General features: G+C 41.0%; 1 protein-coding gene across 1 annotated transcript; it reads right to left on the reverse strand.

Moving 5' to 3' along the window:
- Window positions 1-1,558: 1,558 nt before the first annotated feature.
- gsg1l (gsg1-like) lies at window positions 1,559-26,699 on the reverse strand (the record flags this gene model as incomplete). The annotated part of the gene is made up of 5 exons (XM_079177031.1): window positions 1,559-1,919; window positions 3,804-3,915; window positions 7,113-7,265; window positions 17,449-17,496; window positions 26,411-26,699. 5 exons carry the CDS (start codon window positions 26,697-26,699, stop codon window positions 1,559-1,561), a joined length of 963 nt encoding a protein of 320 aa, XP_079033157.1.

Here is a 26,699-nt window from a genome sequence, read left to right on the forward strand (position 1 = left end):
AACAGTGCTATGTGTAGTATTTTGTTTTGGTCTCGAGGCATAAATCATCAGTAAACAGCTGCAGTTCTTCTAATGGCCACAAGATGCTGGTTTGAAAAAATAACTCGTTATATAGAGAGCAGAAGTCCTCTTACCTTTCTTTCTTCCTGAAAGGTGACACATGTTCCTGTAGTTTTCTATCCATTTTTACATCTACTTCATGATTTATAACAAAGTTAAACAACAATTAAATTTGTCAGCATTCAAAAAAAGCATGCATAACACATCACTGCAGCATCTCCACCCACGCTGTCTTCTAATGTCAACGTACATCTATGACATAAATATAACATTTTCCTCCCGTCACAAAGCGCACCCTTACTAACTCAGTTAACTCGGAGGGGTTTTCATGCTACGCCTGATGTCGTGAGAATTTTTGATGGATGATCTCAACAAAAGCAAAAAGCTATATTTAATGCTGTTCTTGAGACAGGAAGCGTACAGTTCATGGTTTGTGTTGAGCTAACGTTAGCACTTATTCGGTGGTTGCGAAAAAAGCTGTGCAAAGCGTGCTCTGTCTGATCAGGGCTTCACTTGGTCTGTTATGATTGACAGCTTATATAGAGAGGCTAAGTCCCGCCCCTTTCGGTGTCCCCCATGGGACCTTATTTCAGAAAGAATATCTATGGTAGTCAAATATTTTTTTGATCCTATTTGAATTGTGCCATGAATTACACTTACGACATTTTAAAAGAAAAAATGTTCACGTCAAGAAAGTCGCAGTTTGTCGTAGCATCAGTTAGTTTAGTGTGAAACCGATCATTAAACTACATCTGTCATTTCGCACAATGTACGTCACCAACACTAAAATGGCCGTTACCTCGGCTATGTCGCTAGCTAACTTAGCGGTTATCTTCCCTGCCGTGATTTATCCAGCTGCTCTTGTAATCAGACAGGAACAGCCGGTAAACCTCCGGTTCTGCCGAGTGAAGTCAATGCGGAAGTGTGTTAAAATGTACTTTCTCTTTAATGTCCAGCAGGGGGCGACTCCTCCGATTGTACAGAAGTCTATGAAAAAATGACTCTGCTCGTACATGTTTTTCCCCCGACATAAGGTCCCACGGTGGTCCACCGGAAGAGGCAAGACTCCGCCTCTCTGTGGAGGCTCGTGTTAGAAAACTTCGGGTAGATATTCCTGCGTAACTGACATTTAACGGCGCTCTACTTTTGTTGCTACTCTTCCGAATACCCTTTTATTTTGTAATTGCCACTTCTGGCCCACTTCTAATGCATCTAAATTGATAACAACCCTGTTGAAATACTACACATAGCACCCTGACTTATGCTGGAGAACACCTTCCCGTCCACGAAGGATCTTTTTCTCAGGTCTCAAAGTCACAGATCTTTCAGTTTTTTCACACATTATATAGATTTTCAGTTGATATATAAAGAAAATATCCGTCTAGTTAATTCATTTCACTGACTCCGTCTCTTCTCGACGAGTTAATAATCTTCCTCGAACAGAAAATAAGGGCCGCTGTGCTTTTCGTGTTCGGTGGAAGAACCCGTTCACGGATTCTCAGCACTGCTCCTCCCCCAGCGAGTCTGTGTTCTCCCCCAGGTCTATGGAGGCCGACGTGCCTCTCATCTTTCCTCGCCCGGGGCCAGGACCCGGACCGGGACCGGGAACCGGGCCCCCGACGACGAGCCCGGCTCTGGCGCCGCCGTGGCCCGGGTAGACCTCCACGGTGCTGGAGATGGACTGGAGGGAGCGGTCCTGGAAGTAGTGGAAGGCCTCCTGGTCCAGGTAGTTCTGCTCCTCGCGCAGGCCCTGCTCGAACAGCTTGCGCTTGTGTCTGAACTCGATCACCGTCTTGGTGTAGGAGTTGAGGGTGGTGACGGAGGCGGCCATGCAGCAGGTGAAGGAACCCCAGGCCATGCTGGAGAAGAAGAAGAAGAAGAAGAAGAGGCAGTGAATACTCATGTGGCTCTATGGATGGCTGGTGGTTGATCCGCCACTTTAGTCCAGACTTAAATATCAGAAATATCTCGGCAACTATTGGACCGATTGCTGAGAACTTTTGACAGATATTCATGTCCCCCAGAGAATTAATTCTAAAGACTTTGGTGATCTCCTATTAATGTTTCCTTTATCACCAACAGCAGGTCAATGCTTCCACTTCTTCCCCAGACAATAACACCCGCTAGCTTTAGTGATCCTTTGACCGTGAGGTTGTCAGTTGTGGTTTTGAGTGAAACGTCTTTGTAATAATTGGAGAGATTGCCGAGAAATTTTGGACAGAGATTCATGTCCCCCAAAGAATTAATCTGTGAAATATCTATTCTATTATTGTCTCTCAATGTGTTCACAGTCTAACACAAGAAAGAGGATAACATTACAATAAATCAAGAAGTATCACCAAAACATACATCAAACCGATAAACATCAGGCGACGACACAACTAAATAACTATTGTAACGACTTTGTTTTTCTGATACAAAGTACGACGCAGTTTAACGGATGATTTATTATCGAGGTGATTAGTGTGTCGGCTGTTTTCTCAGGCTGTAAATGAAGCTAAAGAGCTTAAAATTCACATTTTGTATTCGTCCTCAAGGAGCATTTTGGCCTTGAGATTCATCACTGCGGCTGATTTTATTCCACTTTGACGATCCTGAGCGACTCCCTCGAGGTGTTTCAACGAGCAGCCTTCACTCCAACGACTGACGGAGAAAATCTCCTTTCAGCAGGTTCTCGTTCCTGATATTTATTTCCTTCTGTCGTCACATTTTATTCTTATTTTCTTATCGGGAGACACTAAAAAAATGTATCTGATAGAAACTTACATGAAGGCAATCATTTTTTGTATTACAAGTTTTCTAAAAAAGTTATATTTAAATTTGTAATTGAGGCATTATCTTATTAAATATGTGCTAATTTTCATACATTTCCAGATCATAAATCTGAACATTAGAAGGTTTTTACTGGGAATTTTGGATATATCTTTGTGTCACTCCATAAATCAGATAATAATATCAACAGTCGTAAAAAAATAATTGAATCTCCATGTTTTTAGTAGTAAAATGTTGTATAAATGAGTGTGTGAGTGATGTGTGAACCTTCAGCACATAGAGAGGAATGAACGTGTAACGTTTGGTGTGTGTAAGAGCTGCTGAAGTGGAGATTTTTTTTGCATTTGATGTCTTTTATTGTTTTATATCACTATTTGTAATCCATATTTAATGATACTATTTAATGCTACTAATGGTACTAATGTTGTCATTATTGGGGCTCAAAGCACATCGGTGACCTCGCAAACAGCAGAAAGGACGTTAACGATTTCCCCTCGAGGTCCATTTAGTAGCTGTTCTGGAGCCTTTGAGCGTCTCACATGACCTTCATCAGCGGATATAACGTTTCTAAAGTAAAGAAAGACGTTCTGAGGCAGCGAGGACGAGACGTCCGTAAAGTGCTCGGTTGTCTCTCTTCAGATTATCTCCTCGATCCACTGATGAGCGACGTGAGATCAGACGGCAGCAGAACAGGTCGAGGTGCTTCACGTGTTGTCTGGTTGATTATCAGAGGAAACAAAAAGCTCCCCGTGCACCTCAACACACCGCGATCACACCAACAGCCTGAACAGATGCTTTATGGGTATTTGTTTACCCGCCGTCGGTGTGATTTTGTGGATGATTATTCTGACATTTTAAAACAAGTGAACAATTGTCCTTTAGTAATAACGCAGGGGCCTTTAGACAATAGGTTTGATTCAAATGATGTGTGTGTGTGTGTGTGTGTGTGTGTGTGTGTGTGTGTGACTGACCAGAAGGACCAGCCGTAGTCCCAGCTGTGAGGCCTCCAGTCTTCAGGACCTAGACTGACTGTGATCTGGAACACCTGAGTGTACATCATGTGGGCCACCATACCCAGAAGACCTGCAACACACACACATCATTATAGGCAACATTTTATACATCAAACTAAATCCAAAATGGGCCGAGCCAACGGTCGATTACCATTAACCAAACAGCAGTTAATCACTTCACCTGGAAGCCACAGCTCAACGTTTTATCAGTGATAAATCAGAGCACATGTAACGTAATAATTAGTCATCACACTGCACCAATTGATTCAACGTGAGACACTCGATCAATTAGGAATAGGGATACAATCCTTCATAAACATACAGTAAATCAAAAAGCCCACAAAGCCCACAGTGTAAATGAGTAAATGAGAGAGAATGACATTAATGCAGCGGTTATACATCACTACCCTGTGTGTGTGTGTGTGTGTGTGTGTGTGTCACGTGGAAGTGTGTGATGGGTCAGAGCCACGTGTCTGTGTTTGTAATCAGTGTGAGTGTGTGTGTGTGTGTGTGTGAGACGCATCATGCCACTGTAAATAAAACTCAGCTGCTCCAGATTTACAGTTCGCCGTAAAGAGAGCATCGTTTCTCCTCGACCTTAACACCATGACAGATTTCTTAGAATTGTGTGTTTGTGTGTGTGTCACATGCAAGTAAATACACAAGGTCATTCACCTGCTTCACTGTCTTGTTGGCTGTGTACATTTTAGCTTTAATGTTACCTGTCACTAATGTTGATGGTGCAGTCAGTGGAGTGCAGATCTCCATCAGGTGTGTCAGACAATCTGTTATTAAATACAAACAATGGGCGGTACGGCGTCGTAAAAAACACTTAATTCAAACTCAGAAACAAGCGTCTTACAAGACATGTAGCAGCGGCTCCGTGGCGGTGATGTACTCAGTTCTGGTAGTACCGTTAGCTGTTAGCCTAGCATACCATCCAAAACAAAAAAAAGTGAGCAAACTGTTTCCCCCAGGCGGCAACCTCTGTTTCTTTAAAGTGAAGCCAAAGCTCAATGTGTTAAAGCTGCATTCTCTCTAATGTCCACCAGGGGGCGACTCCTCTGGTTGTATAGAAGTCTATGAGAAAATGACTCTACTTCTCTCTTGATTTATTACCTCAGTAAACATTGTAAACATGAGTTTATGGTCTCAATCTCTAGTTTCAAGTCTTCTTCAATACAGCATGATGTTCATTTAGTAAATGATGGTCCATTTAGAGTCACACAGACCATAAAGCAGGGGATGCTTTAGGGCGGGGCTACTGTCATTTCCTGTTCACTGGTTGCAAAAAACAATCTGCCCGTCCATCAGGCGGCTCTGGTAGCGGCCTGTCAATCCCTGTGTACAGAATACCCTGCTTTATGGTCGATTTGACTCTAAATGGACCATCATTTCCTATTACTAGGCAGAGATAAACAGCAGTTTGATACCATCACTTTTTGCAGTGATGAGTATATTTGACTACATTATGTTAAATGTCTGCACTGATCTCGGTCGTCTCAACATCACCTCGGAGAAGAGAACTCGTCAGCGTCTCAAACCTCCGACGCCTTCAAGTCTTTCTACTCCTGCACCGTGGAGAGCGTCCTGACAGGCAGCGCTGGTTTAGACACTACGGGTTCCCTGAACGCACCTTCAGATGTGAACTCTCACATGCTGACGTGGATCATAAAAGACTTCCATCAACACATCAAGTGGTGCTGCCTCAAGGCCAAAACAGATGAGGAGGAGGAGGAGCTTCTTCCCTCGAGGCCATCTGGGCTCCTGAACCACCGACGTTCACCTCCATAACTCACAACTCATCATTTATAACACATAAATACCATCCATCCACCATCATTCATAGGATAGGTTATATTATATGAAGCACTAAGTTTGTTTCAGTTTTCTGAAACTCATTCGGTCTTCATTGTTTCATGATTATTTATTTTTATTATTATTTATTCCACAGTATTTTATTCTATTTTACATTTAGCTGCTGTCTGGAGCAAACAGATTTCACTCCACGTTTGATTGTTATATTGTTTTTATTACATTATATACCATTTAATAGTTCTATTATAGTTCTATATTAAAAGAGACAAACACGTAGTATTATGACTCTACTGCTTTTGATCAAACCACTGTCACTTTTACCTTTTAACTCTTTAATTGCTCTTATATAGTTTATTTTTATACTTATATTCCCATTTTTATTTAAAATGATTTCTGTTACTTTCTGGATTTATCTGTAATTATTTCTGTCCTTGTGCTGCTGCAACAACTGAATCAATGAAGGCTTTATCTATATATATCTATATCTATATATATATATCTTTATCTATATATCTTAATTTTATGGTAAAAATGTTACGTCGCTAATCAAATAAATTGTTAGTTGTGATTCTACTCTCGCAATATCACATCGCATTGGTTCAAACTAAATCAGGCCGGACTGTGACTGACAACACGATTTGGTTCAACATAATTACAGCTATAATTATTTTGGTTATGATTTTAATTTATGCCCAGTATTTGTGTATATAAGTCCATTAATTACCTCTTTGTATACAATTGTTTCCTGTTGGTGGCGGAGTCCGCCATGCGTCTGTTTGTATATGTTTATATTTTTATGCTTTTTTCTTATTATTCAGTTGTAATCTTTGATTAATATCTGGCACAAGAATTCCCTTCAGGATTATTATATCATAGAACGTTACACATACAAGGAATTTGGCTCGGTGATTTGGTACGTAACGGTAGAAGTGTAATAGTATCAGACTTCATTTAAAAATAGAATATAAGAACATTTTAAATATATATGGTGAACAAACTTAAAGGACTTTCATTAGCATCACAAACTGTGTTTTAATTCTGTCCCCTGTGAAGTGACGGGTAAAGAACAGGAATTGTCAGCGACGCTTTCAAAAAGAATCAGTGAAGAATCAGTGAGGAAGAGGAGGAGGAAGAGGAGGAGGAGGAGGAAGAGGAGGAGGGCAGCGTGCGACACGGTGCACACAGAGCCAACTTCTGATGTAAGAGGTTTAACATAAGTTTGGAGAAAAAAAATCCTACAATCCATCAGATCAAAAGGCTTCCAGGGGATAACCTCTGACCCTGGACGACCGCTCACAGATCTGCATCAGTCTGCCTGCTGATCCTCAGGCCACCTCTGGATGGAGAAGTGTGTCAGAGGAACGTGACGTCCGTCTGTCACCTACTTCCAAAAAAACACCGGGACGAGAGAAATCCTCTTTCTGTGTGTCTTTAATTAAAACGTCTTACCGGACAGCACGGTGAAGACGGCGGCGAAGGCGTTGAGCTTGAGTCCGTCGATGACGTTGCTGGAGTGGAAAAGCTCGAGACACATCAGGCTGAAGCCGACCACCAGCAGCAGGATGTAGAGCACCTCGGACACCACGGACAGCCACAACACACCTGCAACACACACACACACACAGCTGGAATAGGAACATTAAAGCATAAAGCAAACCTCCTGACCTGCTTGTTTACAAGTCGGGTTTACGATAGCAGTGAACTAACAGTGTGAACGTGCATGTTTCTTTATGATACAGTCCTGCAGAACCAGAACAGCAGCATGAACTGGTGAGGATGGTGAGTGTTTTAAAGGCTTCAAGTAGCCATCAAGTGCAGACGTGCGACCGCTTTTACTGAGTTCTGCTTTTAAAATGCGTCAGAAACATTAAAGAATCAGCCAGAGAGGAACGTTTTCAACCAATGCTGATGTTACTTCATTGTCTCCCATGTGAGAAAAATTGTGTTGGACTGAGAGAAATGTCTGCATGAAAACCAACATCACAGCAAAAACACACACAATCTATAATAAATCAAAATAAGTTAATGTTGACTTCTGGTTTCCCCTCCGATATATGATGTGCAGTGAAGTTGTCTGGAAGGTTGCTGATTAGAAACAAGAAGCTGAATGATTGAATAACCGATTTTATTAGAAAATGTCATTTAAAATCAGCTCAGCTGTTTAAATCTGCTATTGCAACTAAGAATCTGAGTTCAAAATCATCGAGGATGGAAAGCTTGACGGTCGTAGCGACGCGGAGTAGAAAGACACTCGGTGAGAGAAAAGACCTCCACCGACGCCGGTTCTTCCTCTTCAGTTTTTATTTGTTTTGTTTCATGAAAAACTAAAACAAAGAAACATAACCTTCTTCTCTGACGGTTTATTTAATGGTTCAGATAGACGTGTTGGTTAGTTATTAACATGTTTTGAATTACTTTCCCTTAAACAATGTTCAGCATTACGACTTAAAACATTCTCAAATGAAAACCTTCTGTAGGAAACACATTTAACCGAATGCAGCAATGACTTGTGGGATATAGCGTTCCTCTTGTTCTGACTATATTTTCCCTTTTTTTTGATCTCTCGACACACAAACTGAACGCAGAAGTTCACAAAAAGAGAAGCACAAAGTCGTGTTGAAAGAGCTTCTGGACTCTGGAGGTCAGAGTTTTATTTGTCAAACATCTGAAGCTTTTCTACTCGCTGCTCAGAGAGAAAAACGAATCACAGAGACCTGCTGAAGAACCAGGAAATCTGTGCTGAGGAGATTTCAGACGGGAGGAGGTCGTTCGTCAAATTACTGTTCAGAAGAAACTGAACAAAGTAATACACGCACAAAACTCCTTTTATCATTTAACAAAACATGCCAAACTTCTCAATGCGTCAGTGTGTGACGACGTCTTATCACACGTCTCCACACTTTAATGGAAAATGAGCAGGAAGTTCTGGTTTCTCACATGAGATCAGGGAATAAAGATGAAGAATCAAACGAAAGACATTCGTTTGATTCTCGCATTTGCGGTCCTTCTTTTGAAGTTCAAACAGCTTAAACTCTTTAAACTGAGCCGAGACTCGCCAATGTAAATGATACAGGTACTGTTAGGTTGTGGGTGCAAATAAAAGCATGGGGACTGTTTTGTTACTTGTTCTTGAGCTCTCACCAAAGAACCAAGACCTGAATCCTGGACCAGACCCTGGACCTGAGTCTGGCAGGTTGCCAAATAATAATTTAAGGTCTCGTTTAAAAAAAAATTGTTCAACATTCCTGCAAAGAGTGAGATAAGAAAATTGAAGATCTGCATGTACAATATGTAGCTGGAGCCTGCAGCCAGTTAGCTTAGCTTAGCATAAAGACTGGAAACAGGGCAGTACAGTTAACGAGGCTCTGTCCAAACGCAAATTAAACAACAAAGGTTGTAGAATTTTCTCCATTCAGGATGTGGTTTATTGTAGACAGGTGGTAGGGTGAGGCTGGCACAATCTATGCTGCTTTTCATATATATTGACTCAGACAAACCATTGCTTCCAGTAGAGAGCCCAGGGTTCTGTCAAAAGGGCTCCCACCTGAAATCCATCCCTCTATATAGGCTCTAATCAAGCCAGGCCCCTCCCACTTCCTGCCCCGCCTCTGATAGCTCCGCCTCCGGACCGGCTCTTCACAACAAACGTAACATAAAGTTCAGGACGCGAGCTCAGCCACTCGGACATGAGTAATAGCGATGTACCCGAACACGTTATCCAGGAAATCACAAAAGAACGCCGTGAAAACGGATATTTAACGACCCGAAGTTGCTCGTTAATATTTGTTCCACGTCCAACACATTGTTGACCGTTCACGGCGGGATTTTCTTACACGAACATAAAGCTTAGAATCTATAGTTTCTGCATTTTGTTAATTTCCTCCATTTAAAAAACTCAATCAAATGTATTTTACGACACATTATTGAAAAATATTCGCTATGTTCTGTTTTTTTGTCTCTTACTTTATGATAATAGAATGTTTCTAATGAAGATGTTCACAAATGTTCATCCACAGCTGTATCCTTGGGCCTCTTTCACGTAATATTTACTTGCTTCCATTTGACAAACAAAACTAAAATCAACTCACTATTATGCAGACGACACACACATTTACCCGTCTCTGTCCCCGAACAATTACAGTCTGTCAGATCATATATGCATTGAACAAATCGGTGATCGAATGTGGCTGAACTTCCTTCAGCTCAACGCAGACAAAACTGAAATAATCGTTTTTGGTGCAACGCTATTAAAACCCCAAAATCTTTCAACTTTAACCACCTTTAGCCACCACACATCAGTAACAAAGTCGGCATACTATCATCTTAAAAACCTTCATGTGTTGAGAACATCCTCCTACTTCTTCAGCTAAATGAACTCTTTAAAAGCCTCTCGGATCAGCTGGAAAATGCATCGTCACAAAGCTGAAATCAGTTTGTTCTTTTCAGAGAGACGAGGTTCTCACAGGACAGAGACGCTACAAACGTGTGATGATTTTATAGAATATGATGCATTGATGTAGATTAAACTAACCAACAGGATATAAAGGATTAACATTAATGCAGCTGGAATATTAATCCAGAAGCATCAGATATAACAGGAAAACATTTTACTGAACAATCAATGCTTTAGGACTTTTACTTGTCGTGGAGTATTTTCACAGAGTGGTAGTATTTCTACTGCAGTATTGGATCTGAATTATATTACATCTTCATGTTATCAAGTCTGTATTACTCTTTTTATTCTTTTCCCTCTTGAATGTGCTCTACAAGCAGACTTTTCTCTATCATGCTTTCATAAAAATGTGGATATTCGATTTCCATTTTTGTTGTATTTTTGTCCTCCGGGCACAAACTGAGGACGTTCAATTGTCCGTCCATTTATTCTGAAACTAGCGATGAGACTCTGATGAATCTTCGGAGGACGATGATACATCTCTTCTCTTTGAGCTCAAAACAAGGTGAAGCATTCGTTTCTGATCGTGGTAAAGGGGGGGAGGTGTGTTTGATTTCACCACCTGCCTGTTTGACACACACTGATTGGCTCTGTGCTGTGTCGAAAAGGAGCCCTCTGGTCATAACAGGGCTGTACATAAAAAAAAAGAAAAATCCCATCAGAGCAGAGAGACATTACGCAGGATGATGAACACGTTTTACAACCTTTTTGTGCTTCTTGGCGCTCTGGAAATGTGAACATCTTTAAAGCAGAGAGGAGTTGTCATCCTGTAAAGCGAAGCTGCCCTCAGGATCCACTCTCACACTCACACAGCTCTCCACATTTATCACTTCTAAAAGGCAGAAGCTCCTCGTGAAAAGTCTACACTTTAAATTAAAGAATTAAACAGGATTCTCTGCGACCTTCACGCTGAGTTTTTCGGGGAGTTTCGGGGAGCTACAGGATCCCTGAACAGCCAAAGTTTATCACAATGTTTGTGTCACGCACAATTGTATGTTTCATACAAGACATTGAGTGTAATAACAGAATATAATGATATAATTAAAAAAGAAGAAAAATAAATGGGAAAGAGAATATTTATTGAACATTCTCATGATGTTTGTTCCAGACCTGTGCAGCTCCATCAGGTTGTTTTATTCTGGAAACAACTAACAGAACTTTGGCAGATGATGTGAAATGTCCGGAGGGATTATGTTTTAAAGGGTAAAGAAAGCATCAAACCACATGACCAGAGCCAGAAATCTGTTTAAAATAGCACATTATCAACAGACCTGCAATGGGGTTTAAATTGGTCTCTAAGTTTAAGTTTAAATTTCTTTCTAACTTTCAGTGTTAATTCAAACTTAAAGTGTCAATAGACAAGTTTTGCTTTAACGTATCATTATGAATTGAATGTTGATCGCATAGTTTAATGGCTGTAGATTAATGACACCATCTGCTTTTACATTGGTTCCCTATCAGCCTCACTTTCACTGCCACTAGCTACGATCTCCCGGGACAATAAAAGTAGAGTCATTTTCTCATAGACTTCTATACAATCAGAGGAGTCGCCCCCTGGTGGACATTAGAGAGAATGCAGGTTTTAGACACTTTTCAGAACAGGAGCTTGCCGCCTGATATTGACGCCCCTGGATGGTGGAACAACCACAGTAATATGTGTTGTATTATTAATGTGTTGTTAATAAAGGTTGGGGGGGGGAAGGAACTGCAGAACAGAGCGACATTGACGGAGGAGGCAAATAATGTGAAGAGGGAATGATTAAAAACCGAGGTAAAGGCGTCCACTCCATGAAGAAGAGCTCCGGGACTTGAGAAGGTTTCAGACCGACGTTCGGTTTGTAACCAAAACCTGCCTGCTTATTATCACAACCCTGTGTTTAAATCTGCCTTCATCAGAGCACTGTGTTATTAAAGGCTCGGATTTAAAAACGGAAAGCGATCCGGCTGTCTTTTGCGTCAGCGACGCGGACAAAAGTACCGCTTTAAAACACCGGAGAAATGACACCGATAAAGACTTTAGTGATGTGAACACTGTGCTAGGAAACATCTGTAAAGCCATCCAATCAGAAGCAATCAACTATGTAACTGATTAATAATTTAGATTTGGCCCAAGTATTAAACTAACAACTGTTTAAGTACAGTATTTACAATATATGAGCTGGGACTTTCAGTAGAAAGCTCATAAATACAGTGTTTCCCATTAGACCATGAATGCAGCGTGACAGCAGACTTCAGATGGTTCTGAAACAGGCGAAATCTTGTATAAAGATATATTATATCATATTTCATGGTAAGCAACAAAGCTGCAGAACAGAAGCAGGAGAGAAGAGAGAGAGGATGAGCAGAAACCTGCTGGGGGGGGGGCATCAGTGATAAAAGCAGCACTAACCACTTTACGATGTCAAGGTGCAGAAACGAATGTGACGGCTGCTCAGATCATCTGAAGCAGAAACTACAAACCTGCAGCTGAAACCTTCAGGATGGCAAACACTGAGCGGCGTTTCCATCCTGATGGTTGTTTTCTTTGGTAGAACACGCTCTGCCGCCGGCGGCGTGTTCTCTATATAACGTCCGTCTGTCCACACTGAGATATCTCAACAACTATTGGACGGATCGTGATGACTCATCATTCATGTTCCCCTCAGGATGAACCGTCACAACTTTGGTGACTTTTCATCAGGCGGCCATCTTTAAGCCAACTAATGCCGTTCCCAACAACAACCTCGTCCTAATAATCACAGTTTTAATGAAGTCTGAGTCACTAACCTCACGCTCCACTTTCTAGTTAGCTGCAGCTTTTAATTTCCAGCCAGTTGTTGGAAACAAGTTCCTGTGTTTGTAAAATGCCTTTAAGGGAAACTCACAATGCAACAATATTGACCTTATTGAATATGTATCAGCAGACGGGGCAGAGTGAGACTTCATTAAACAGCAAATAGGAGCTGATAACAGGAAGGAAGGAACTCATCAGACCGAGCCTCGTATAATTACAACTTTAATTACTCTCAGAGTGTGTGTGTGTGTGTGTGTGTGTGTGTCCGTGAAGCATGATGTCAACCTGTTTCTGTGTTTGACTCCATCTTTCAGGGTTTTCTCAAAACATTTCCGTGTCAAGAAAGCAGATTTATTAAGATTTAGACTCACAGGGAACCTCAGTAACAAGATTATAGATTCATTTATTAAACGGTGGATTTAGGATGTAAAATGAAATCAGAGGATTCATTTTAATAACTTCTAGTGAATAGAATTAGGGCTCCAACTAATGATTTCGACGATGTCACTACTGCTTTTTATTTCAATTAATTTCAGGAGTAATTCATTAAATAATGAAGTTTATAAAAAGTTTTGAGCTCAGACTGAAACCGTCTTTAAATGGCTTCATTTCAACCAGAGATATACAAATTCAGGGTTTAAAGGACTAATTAGTTCATCGTATTATCGCTAAGTGAAATTAAAGAGGATTTAATTCATGCAGTGTATAATACATGCTGGTTTAATGTCATCCTGGCTTTTATTGAATTATATTTAGAGAGTTTTCTGCTTCGACTGTAGTGTTTACTCTTCATTGAGGTGAACAAACGCGGCCACGAGAAGACTTTAAACACTTCTTACTGTGACCTCGAGTTTGTCTTCAATCGACTTTTCTATTTCTTACACAGCTGTTGTATTATTAAAGACAAAAAACAAATACAAACGTAACTCGCTGCCATTCCCTCTTCCTTTAGTTTGACTTGCAGCTCAGTCGCTGGGTGAAAATGTTGTAGTTTTACTGCCTAAATCAGCCAATAGCATTGAGTGTTATTGCACCATAATACGAGGCTGATATGAAACGTATTCACGAAACTTGTTTTTGGTTCAAAAATGTTAAAATTCAACGTATCCCGTGCAGAAACCATTCGATATGTCTGACGTGATTGGTTGATGCTTTTATTTGTGGTGTAAAAAACTCAGACAAATTGTATGGGGTCAGATAAGTCTCAAGAATTGCAAATGCACACAGAACAATTCACAAATGACAAAATCTAATATTTGATGAATAAATAAATAAATATTCTCTGATTTCATGTTTATTTTTTGTTCCATCTTTAACCCTTAATGTTTCTGTGTAGATGTAATACTCCAGGCTGAACACACTGATCCGTCCTCTTTGTTTACCTTTTTTTTTACGTCTCCATGCGTCCACTGGTTACCCCGTGTTTAACGTCGCTATGACTTGTGGGTAATTCCCTTATGCTAAGTCAGCACACCGAAAGGGTTCATAAAGGGCTCAAAATGTCTGCCAGAGATCCTCAAACACTCGATGATTTGACAGCGGGACGGCCTCAAAGTCCGTGAGTCTGTGAGGGGGGACGTTGGGATTGGGCCACTGTGTTTGTTGTGTACTGGTTTCTACCACTTTCACCAAAAAGTACTTCATAATATGTGAAGTGGCCCAAAAAACTATTTAATCAGGTTAAAAACTGGGTTTGCTTTCAGTCAAAACACTAAATATATAAAACACATGAGTTGCATACTGCAGTAGTGAAGAGAGAGATTGGGTGGTTAATAAATAATAAGACAAATCTTATATTATATTGTATTGAATATTGTACTGCCCTTTTTTTCTTGTTTATTGTAAAATAGTGTATGTACATTGAGAGCGGAGTGGAAACCGGAGACAAATTCCATGTATGCGTACACATACATGGCCAATAAAGCCAGTTGGCGTCTGGTTCTGCTCGGGGACTTTTGCACTCGTGACCACTCTGGAGTGTTTTCTTGTTTGTTTATTTGTTGAGGTTTTCATTGAGAACGAACTTGGATCTGAGCGAGGAGCAGCTGTGTGTTAGGAAACACAGCAGTGAGCATGTTAAGGCTCAAAGGAAGGCAGATTAACATATTGTCTCCTTGTGTGAGAGGCAAGGTCGCCCCGCTCGATACATCATATCATCCACCGCCGCTCCGTGCTAAACACCCCTGCTCTTCCCTCCAGATGGCATTAACAGACAAAACCCTGGCAGAACTTTCATTATTAACTACCTGCTCTGCATGAACCAGCGAATTAGAGAAGCTACGCCCACATGCTCCAAATATTCCCTTTCTTCTGGACGCTCAAATATTCCTTTTATGAGCTGCAGGATAAGAAGAAACCTGCTCTCATCTGCAGTTAGGAGGAATGTGGAGGAGCTCCAGCTCATGATGCATACAAATATATATTGTTTTGCATAAGGGATCCTATTAAAAAACAAATAAAAAGGAGAAGTAATAAAAGCCAAAGCAAACAACTTATTAAACATTAATGATGACAAAAACATGTAGTAATAAAGAAGAATACATACAAAATTAAAAGAAATGCTGTTGTGTTTTGGTCCAAAAAATGTAAATTACTTTTATGATTTAAAAACAAGACTGACGCGTATCGACTGTGCTGAGTCAGCAAAGCCTGCTGAGAGGAAATGAATTCATTCATGAAGGTAACATACCGGTAATAAGAGATGTAACGAAGACACGTGTTCATCTGATAATCCTGTTCGGTACATTCTTGATGGAGACATACAACATCAGAGTTTACGTGAGAATATTCGCTCTAAAAACAGCAAGAAGGTCCTGAAAAAGAAATCCCATCGGCCCAATTATCAGCCATCTTCATCCCAGCATGCAAAGCGCACCTGGCTACGAGAGCTCAAACCTGCAGAGTACGCTTTGAATTTGGGTCAGATCGAAGTCGAATCGTGTTCCCACCTGCAGAACCAACCAAAGGACGACTGCTGTATCATGGTCTTGAAAACAAACTCAACTGACAAAACAATGCAGGTTTCAGAACACCAAAAGACCCTTTTGCCACTAGTAAGATTACTGACGCCTTAAAGGGCCAGTGTGTAGTATTTGGCGCCATCTAGCGGGTCGATCGCAGATTGCAACCAACTGAAACTTCTCCCGTATGCCAAGCATGTAGGAGGACTACGGTGGCAAATGCAGAAAATTTGAGTTTGGTTTGTTCGTAGATATTAACGGCTCATTCTAAGGTAAAGAAAACACAAAGATTCTTATTTTCGGGTGACTATACACTAAAGAAAACATACTTCCTAATATTAAATTCCATTTTTGCCGATAGATCCCCTAAATGCTACACACTGTACCTTTAAGGCCGACTCCAGCCTCACCTTCTTTCTGTCCTCTGAGCTGAGGACAAACAGGAAAGCAGCAGAGCAGTCTGCTCCTGTACAGTCTGGACAGTTGGTGTTTACAGAGGCTAAACTAATTAAATAACAGCATGGGTGTTTTGTTCAAATGCCTAAAACTGAGACGGTCCTAAGAAAAGCAAAAAGCATCAATTCAGCAAATGCCCCAAAGAGACATTTCTTTACGTAGTGACAAAGACTTCTAGTGGCTTTAGGAAGGAGGTCGGGGTCATTGAACTTTAACATGGGAGCCAACCATAGAATGTTATGAAGCCTCGAGTTCGATGATTTCGCCATCTTGGTTTTTTTTGCGACCAATGAACAGAAGTGACCATATCTGGACTGAGGAGGAGTGACGTAGAGACGCCGTATACGTCTCTGGTAGAGACCTGTCAATCACTGTGTAGCCCCGCCCCTAAAGCATCCCCTGCTTTATGGTCTGTGTGACTCTAAATGGACCATCATTTACTAAATGAACATCATGCTGTATTGAAGAAGACTTGAAACTAGAGATTGAGACCATAAACTCATGTTTACAATGTTTACTAAGGTAATAAATCAAGAGAGAAGTAGAGTCATTTTCTCATAGACTTCTATACAACCAGAGGAGTCGCCCCCTGGTGGACACTAGAGAGAATGCAGCTTTAAGACGTTAAGCATCGACTCGGCAGAACCGAAGGTTGAGGTTTTGGAGGACAAAGACAAATGATGTCATCCAGCCGATAGATCCACGTGTCAGACTGAAGGGCAGCTAGAAATGAGGCATTCAATTTGGAGGACTTGTTGCTAAAATCAACTATTTTTATATTTGCTTGACAAAAAAACAATTCCGACACTCTAGACCACAATCTGTCTTAGAAATCGTCCGTCTTCTCACTTTAAATTTCAACTGTCCTTTCTTGTTTTGGGAGCTGATGCTCAGAAGTCATTAACCATGGCATTGGTTTAATTTACTTTTAAGGACACGTCACAAAAACGGCAACACCTCTCTCGACTGAAGCGAGGTCCGTCTCATCTCGCTTGGATAAAATGACAACAACAGATTCCTCAGAAAAACTTTGTGCCTGTATTGAACTAGCAGGTAGTTTTTTCCATGGTTTTCTCCGGGCCTAACGAACAGGTGGGGAGCGGCGGGGAGTGGCGACGACGCCTAATGATGGCCATTACTCACCTCTCTCCGACGCCGGGGCCAGATCAATGAAGCTCCGACACTTCTCACCTGAGAGAGAGAGGGGGAGATGAAGAGGAGTGGAAGAAGGGGATGTAAAGAGGAAAAGAGGTAAAGAGCACAAGGTGAAATCAGTTTGGAAAGAAGCAGAGGAGGAGGGAGGGGAGGAAGGACGGAAGAGAGGATGACGTGATTAATGAGAAGAAGAAGAGGATGAAATTTAATGCACAAGGTGGAGAGAAAAGGAGGAAACAAGCTTTAGTGTCACACCGAATATTAGCAATTAATGCATCAGGCTAGTAAACAGTGATATTACGTTACAGTCATTTAGCAGATGCTTTTATCCAAAGCGACTTACAATTCAGATGCTTTCATACCGTAGGCACAGCTACGGGAGCAATTTTGGGGTTAAGTGTCTTGCTCAAGGACACATCGACATGCAAGCGCTGGAGCCAGGGTTTGAACCGCCAACCCTATGATTGAAAGACGGCCCTCCTCTCCACTCAGCCACAGTCGATACAATGAGCTATTCCAGTATCAGCACTCGTTGAAACGAATACCAAAATGTGCAATGCCTTCAAGGAAGTCAGCAACATTTGCACCACAAAACACCATCAAGGTGTTTGGTTCAAACACAAAGAAACACGAGAAAACATTTCATCAACTTGCTACGTCAGCGAGTACAGACATTCATGGTCCTCAGCGGACGAACCCGTCTGACTTTGGTGATTCTTTCAACTTTTCCTTTAGTGTCTCCATGAGGTTCACTTATAACTATTTAATCGATAGCTTTGAAATTTCATACAGACATTCATGGTCCTCAGCGGATGAACCCATCAGACTTTGGTGATCCTCTGACTTTTCCACTCACACTCAAAGAGGCTCACATTTGTGGTTTTCAATGAAATATCTCAAAAGGTTTTAGATTGATTGCCTTGAAATTTCACACAGACATTCATGTTCCTTGGAAGATGAACCCATCTGACTTTGGTCATACTCTGACTCTTCCTGCACTGCCACCATGAAGTTCACATTTGTGTTTTTGAATGAAATTTCTTAAGAACTATTGCATGGATTGCCATGAAATTTCATACAGACATTCATGGTCCCCAGAGGACTAAACCATCTGACTTTGATGAACCTCTGACTTTTCCACATGTGCCACAATGAGGTTATTTTTTGGGGTTTTAAATAAATGTCTTAAGAACTATTGGAATGATTGATATGAAGTTTGGTTCAGACTTTCATGTTCTCTTCAGATGAATTTTAATAACTTTGGGAAACCATTAACTTTTTATCTTGTGCAATCATGAGGTCAATCTTTTAATGTCGCTAATACTTTATGACGAAAAAACTAGAAGTCTAACACCTTGACATTACTTTGTGCTAATTGGCAAATGTTAGTGTGGTGAAGTACACTTTTTATATTATTTTTCCTTTTTCATTTGCATTATTCAGCAGTTGATATTGTGGATCTTCTTCTTCTGATTTATTTCTTGCATGGTGTTTTTAAAAGAAGAAGTGATATGTTTTCTCTGGTTAAGGCTTCATGTCAGCAGGAGGTTGGATTTACCTGAAAGCAGCCGGTAGCATCAGCTACTTTTACAGTAACCGTATGAAAGTTTATTGAACTCATCCGTGTTGATATTTAGTGGCTTCATCAAATTTATGCCCCTACACCTGGAACACACTCAACAGTTGTAATTAATAATGACGCTATGCTGCTTTTAGTCGCTTAAAATATTAATGTGGGGTGTTTTGCATAATGCAGAATCATCTTGGCTTTCATTACATTATTTTCTGGCACACTGCGGCTGCAGAATGTTGATCAGAGCTCAGTGGGACCCTGCAGGTCACAGATCGGCGGCTACAACACGAGCCATAACTCAGCCTCTGCGGTGTCACTGGCAGCAGGCGGGAACATCCATAACCGGCCTGAACACCGGCGCCCTCGCACACACACACACACACACTCACCGCCCAAACCACAGATGAAGATACTCGGTTAATCTCCCACATACTGAGGATGAGTGAAGTCAGAGGCTAAAAAAGAATTGAGTCTTGAGAGTTCGACTTCCAAACTACGTACAACTTAAGAGGAGGTTTTATACTTCACACCAGCAGGAAGATCTCAGTGCTTACTACTACGGACCCAGATCCTCCAGCAGAGACCGGTCCACCGTGGACAGACCCAGATCCTCCAGCAGAGACCGGTCCCCCGTGGACAGACCCAGATCCTCCAGCAGAGACCGGTCCCCCGTGGACAGACCCAGATCCTTCAATCCAGTCTTCAATCTTTATTCTTATTCTAAGTGAAAAACAATTATTGAAGTTCCTCAACTTTCCCTAAATTAAAATATAATCACAATTTAAAGTTGGCTCCCCTGTTAAACATGCAGCATGCTATTTATCAAGATACTTTCCCAGAAATCTCATCTGAAGTATTACAATTCATCTTTTCCAAGGTTAAAACTGGAGGGAAGTGAGAGGAGACAGTGGAGGCAACAGATGAATGTGTTCATGACTCGCTGAGCTGCAGTGAGAGTGTTCCACGGCCAAAAGGTGAGCGGCTCACCGTCTGATTAGGACATGAATCTAAAATGTAATTAAAGAGCGAGCGGGCTCGTCTGTGACCTGGCGACAGCACTAACTAACAGCACAATCAGTATTCCTCCGCCTCCAAAAACGCTGCTCTAATGTGTCAATTAACCCCCTCAAAAAGATCCCCAGTTATCACGCTGCCAGTCCATCAGGCTGTAATGGAATGGATTCATTTTAAAGAGGCTTCAGGTGGTTTCAAGTTTCCTCCTCTTTCACAGCCTCAACTCATTTTTTATTCCGTCGTCCTGCAGCCGGCAGCTCCGCAGTCTGTTTAATCAGTGATCCCGTGTCATTCGGGGCTAATTGCAGCTGTAATGAGTATGAATGGTTTTCGTGAAACAACGATTAATGTAGCGTTACTTCTCCGGTGGAGACAGTCTGCATTATGCAGCCGGATTAGGCTCAATAGGATGATGTCTTTGATGTGCCTTCACTTATTCACAAACACACAGCGGCACCAAGTACATTAATGTATGTACATTGTGAAATACTTCAGTTAGGTTTATGAAAAGATGATGAAATACTTAGTTAGGTTCGGGTGACATCACCGCTTCAACTTTGACCTACTGAAGTCGTGTTCATTCTGTTTCACACAACAATGATTTTAATGTAGTTTACTTTCAGTTTGACCTCCAGATAAAGTAGTTTAAAAGGTTTATCATTACTGATATGTATGATGACATAAATATGAAAATAAGACCCAAAAATGTGATCAACTCTGAGGCGGCAACATTTCTTCCGTGACTTCAACCTCACAGATTTTCTTTTGATTGTCTCTAAATTTCCATTTTAGTGACTAAAGTGCTTCATATTCCCAGTGAATTACTGAAGTAAATTAGTTTTTGATGGCTGGCGGCTCCTGAGGACGAGCGGCCTGTCGTCTTTACAGCGAACATAAGAGGTTTAAAATGAGGTTCTCAGACAAACTGCTGAAGAAGAAGAAGAAGAAGAAGAAGAAGAAGAAGAAGAAGAAGAAGAAATGAATGAGGATGAGGAGAGAGTTGCACTGTAAAATGTTGATTAACATGACTACTCGTCTAAACCGTCTTTATCCTGCAGAGCCACAAATAATAAAGACACTGAGGAACTCACTGGTACTTTATATTTATTTAATCTAGAAAAAATTATTTGTTTTCATCAAAACATTGTGGACTGGATGAACTCTAAAGTCAACTGGACAGAATTGGTGTTGTTTGGCTAAAATTAAAAATAAAGTTGCAAAAATAGTGCCACCACTTTTTTTTACAACATGATCTCAAAGAAGTTCGTGAAATGGTCACAACCTTTTAAAAAACACACATTATTCTTTTAATGGATTATCTGAATGGTTTAAATGGTTTTTAAGGGATAACAAAAGGAAAAGATGAAAATGAGAAGAAGGGATTTGAACCCACAACCTTCACACTGTGGAGGAATCACTCTGTCATCTGAGCTATGACGCCACTGAATGACATGCAGAGTCCGACAGAGAAGAGTTAGACTTTGTCTGTTTGTCATGCGAACACGTTTCAGGTGAATCTGTTTCATTCTGAAGTCTGTAAACTTTCTTTCTCTGCAGGTTGATGAAGAGGAATTTTCTGCGTTGTCTTTTTGTCTCTGGTTGTCTGGATTTAGCAGCGCTGAAGACGGTCCAGTGGTCAAGGACTCCGACCACCAACGGGGCACAGCGGGTTCGATCCCCGCCACAGGTACGCCACACAGGAATGAATGTGATGAATGTATGAATGTATGCGACTTCATGTCTCCGATCAAACAAACAACAAACCAAAAATTTCAAACGCCGCCAAAAACCGTTCGTCTCGCTCGATTTCCGCTCGTCTCAATTTCACACCGACTTCAACTTGCAAATTACCGAATTTTCAACTTCAACTTCAACGAGGACAAACCGGAGTACAAGTAAGTCAAAGTGAGCCCAGAAGGTCTAGCTAGCTTTGTAAGCCAGCTAGCTTGATGGGTGTTTATTAATTTATTTTATATAAATATTTTAAAATGCTTTTGTTATCACTTTAAATGTCAGTCTTTAAATGTGATATAGAGTTGATCGTTTGACCCGCATCTGCATATTATACTGTTAACATGTCTGGTTAAAGCTTTTAATGGATCATCTGAATGGTTTAAGGGTTTTTTAATTGATTATCTGAATGTTTAAATGTTTTTTAAGGGATAAAAAAAGGAAAAGATGAAAATGAGAAGAAGGGATTTGAACCCACAAGCTTCACACTGTGGAGGAATCACTCTGTCATCTGAGCTATGACGCCACTGAATGACATGCAGAGTCTGACAGAGAAGAGTTAGACTTTGTCTGTTTGTCATGTGAACATGTTTCAGGTGAATCTGTTTCATTCTGAAGTCTGTAAACTTTCTTTCTCTGCAGGTTGATGAAGAGGAATTTTCTGCGATGTCTTTTTGTCTCTGGTTGTCTGGATTTAGCAGCGCTGAAGACGGTCCAGTGGTCAAGGACTCCGACCACCAACGGGGCACAGCGGGTTCAATCCCCGCCACAGGTACGCCACACAGGAATGAATGTGATGAATGTATGTGATTTCATGTCTCCGATCAAACAAACAACAAACCAAAAATTTCAAACGCCGCCAAAAACCGTTCGCCTCGATTTCCGTTCGTCTCGATTTCCGTTCGTCTCAATTTCACACCGACTTCAACTTGCAAATTACTGAAATTTCAACTTCAACGAGGACAAACCGGAGTACAAGTAAGTCAAAGTGAGCCCAGAAGGTCTAGCTAGCTTAGTAAGCCAGCTAGCTTGATGGGTATTTATTTTATATGAATATTTTAAAATATATATAAAAAAAAATATTTTTCAGGTATTTTCAACTGACCTTAAATAATAGATTTTTCTATTAAGATGCAACAAACACAACAACCCCCGAGTTTGAGCTTTGTTTGAAATATTAATAATGTTTCACAGATTCTTGGTAGCTCAGCTGAAAGAGAAACTGCTCAGCAGCCTGAAGGCTGTGAGTTCAATTCTTTAGACTGATTGTGAAAAACCTGTTTCATCAAGATTTCAGCTGAAGAGACTCGTGTCTCAACCAAAGAGATTCGTGTCTCAAAACTACTTTGGTTTAGGAAAGAAAAGATCATGGTTTGGGTGAAAACAACTATAGTTTGTTACATAACATAACATCTGTAATTTAAAATGAATCTGCATTGACTTTTGGTTTGATGTGGGACACAAACACCAGTCTTTCGGGTGAAAAACTCGATCATTTCATCCTTTTCTTAATTTGATATCAGGCAGTCTTTGTATGAAATGATTATTAGATGAATTTGTCCTGATGAAATTGGCATGAAAACATATTACGACCTTAAAAGGTGACTGAATTAAAACAACCAACCACAAATCAGTTTTTAAAAAAGGAAAAAGAGATCATTTAGAGTCGAGTCGATCAGCAAAATAAACAATCATCGAAGCTGGATTTAAATAATTGGCTCGACATCTTTTCATTTTTCAAATCACCAAAACTGGAAGTAAAATCCACAAACGTCTGCTCCATTAAATCAACTCCATCGTCACAGACTTGATGCAAAACAAACGAGCTGCCTCGCTTCTATCGGTGCAATAAACTCAAACATCCACATTTATAAACTATGTACAAACGTTGTAGACTTGCTTCAGTCACCATCACACATTCTGAACTTGTTCCAAAACAAAGCAAACAGCGGATTCAAACATGGAGTGACGCAGGAAATCCACCATATTTCCTCATGGAGAGTTTTCTAATTCTGATAAATCCTCTGCATTTAGAGGCCCTGAACTCAACACAGGTGTGTTCAGTTACTGAGGCTGATTAGACCGGAGCTCTGGCTCACGTTGGACCTGTGATGATGGTGATGATGGTGACGACTGTGGCTGCGCTCTGTTGGCCCGTTTCTCTGCTGACGAGGTAAATGTGGTGCAGGTGGAGTTTGAGGATGACGTTGAATCTTCATCAGCTGATGATTAAGCCGGCAGCAGGTGGTTCAACTTTAATCTGCTCGCTGCTTTTTCAGAGACGTGGATTCGTTTTAGTTTGTGTTGTTTACGCTGTTGGTGCACGTGGTGTTTTTTATTTTCTTTACATTTCACTTTGTAACTCAGTTAGGTTGAGGCAACACAAATACTTAAGTTATGTTTAGGAAAAGATTGTGGTTTGGGTTACAAGAACTATGGAAGTGCTGAAGAGTCCTGGGAGACAGAGCTTTGATTATTGACGTTGCTGGTGGAGCATCACTTTAGATAAAAGCATCGGCTAAACGAATATAATGTAACGGAGCTAAACACGTTTTTGTCTTGTTAATTGTTTGTTAAGCACTTTGAATTGCATTTGATTTGTTTGAAATGTGCTGCCTAAATAAAACGTGATTGGTTGAAACGTTTGAGCTGTTGATCATGGAGTCAGAATCAACAGGGTTCATTAGATCCGCTGCGCGTTCTCGCGCAATGTTATTGACGAGCATCTGCAATGAAGTAATCTCAGCTGTTGTGGCTCTTTGCTGAGGATCGGCTCGTTTCTCTCAGACGAGCCGATCCTCACAGTTCCAATAGGCATAATATACCAAAAAACCTCTTCACTACAGTCAATGTACTCCTTCAAATCAAAGCTGTGTATTTGGATGAAAGTAGCTAGCAGCTCCAAAAGTCGCTAAATCTAACGAGAAAGTCTTCAACACTGACCGTCCGTCTCTTCAGACCTCCCTCCAAAGACACGCCCCCAAAATGATCATCATGAACATAAACAGCCAACGTGTCGGCGCTCTCAGCTGTTAAGCCGAGTGATGAGTGCACGGGTAGAATACTGCTCATCTTCTGTCAGAGCATTTCATTCCTTGATTGCTGTCAAAAGAGAATCTTTTTGAAGACGATGACCAACTCTGGTTTTAACCCTCTGAACCCCAAAACCTGCTGGCAGGATAGAAAAGCACGTTTTCTTTAAACAATCCCCAAAACGACAGCGTTTAGTGCAGCGATAACACGAAAAAACTGACATTATCGTTGTATTTTCATCTTCCCTTGAATGTCCCCTTCAAGACCTTCAACTGGACAGAACACACAGAGTCTTTATCTTTTACCTCTGTCTGTCTCACTAAGCTGTTTATTTACCCTCAGACATTCATGACCACTACAAACCACACACACACACACACACACACACACACACACACACACACACACACACACACACACACACACACACACACACACACACACACACACACACACACACTCTCTCTGGTTGCAGAACAGAAGCAACAGATCCTGTTCATGTTCAGCTTCGTCCTCTCAAATGGACAAATAACAGAAACTAACAGACTAAATGTGTATTAATCCGCCGCTGAAAATAGTCCCAAAACTATTTCCTCCTGTTAGTTTTAAATTAAAACAGCTGTTTTAAGAGATTACTGAGAGTTTTTTTAAAGATGAAACTATATATCTGTGTTTTTAGAGATTTCTGTCTTCAGTGGGAACCAATGGGCTCATAGCTGAGACACAAACAGGAAGTCAAACAGCATTTAGAGACGGACTAACACGTTGGTCAATTTGGTGCTTTTCATGAGATTGTTGATAATAAAAACAAAAAATGAATATTCTTTAATAATATTTAAGCGATGCAGGGATGCAAATAACAAAAACTTCCGCTGCCGTTATTTTATTTATTAATTATAGTGAAATCTTGACTTTAGAGTCATTTCTAAAAACAATAAATATCCAGTTTATTCCAACTGAAGACAGAAAATCAACGGATCGTCATATTTGAGAAGCTGGAACCAGAACATTTTGGGTATTTTTGCTTGAAAAATGACTCAAGCGATTAAAACAAAAATAGCTGCCAATTAATTTAATATAGATCAAATCATCGATTAATCCTTTCAGCTCTTTAAGAAGCCTGTAGTTTCCATCCTTGCTGGGAATAATTCCTCCTAAATTTACAGTACAGTGAAGTAACACAGTGTTACGAGCACCATGAACGCACCAGAACAACCTCAATAAAGCTCCTGAACACGAGGACGGAACCAAACCAGAACAAACTAAGTGAGATGAGCTCGAGCTCTGCGCGCAGAGATTACGATCTTATTATCTTCTTTTATTCAGGAGGGAAATCTCTCGGAATCACAAGTGCTCTGATTTAAAAGCCTTTAAACGAAACTAAACTTCTGGGGACGAAAAACAAACAGCAGCTGACGCACAAGATGTTGAATAATTCCCTCGTGCGTACAGCCAAACTGGTCCCAAAGGCGCCTTCCACACACTTTTATAAGCTCTGGTCTTAAAAAAGATTTATTTTTGGAACAACTTGCTGTGGTCTTTAACTGCACGAACTCGTTGGTTTTGTGAGGTAACGACCCTCCGGACCGATGTGCCCACCTGCCTCGTGGATGTTCTCCTCGCACGAGTACCAGATGCCGGTGTGGAAGCGGCGGAAGAGGAAGCGGTCGTCCCCGGTCTCCCAGCTGTAGTGCACCTTGTTCTGGTCCGTCTCGTTCACGCCGTAGTCGATGCAGTTGTGGCGCCGCTGCTTGCTGCAGTTGGGCTTGGGGACGCGCTGGGTGCCCTCGCACCAGTACGTGGTGATGAAGGCGGTGGTGGAGAAGAACAGCGCCACCAGGTTCAGACCCACGGACAGCAGCGCGCGACATTTCCGCGTCGTCTTCAT

Source organism: Pholis gunnellus, assembly GCF_910591455.1.
Source record: "Pholis gunnellus genome assembly, chromosome: 17".
NCBI classification, from domain to species: Eukaryota; Metazoa; Chordata; class Actinopteri; order Perciformes; family Pholidae; genus Pholis; species Pholis gunnellus.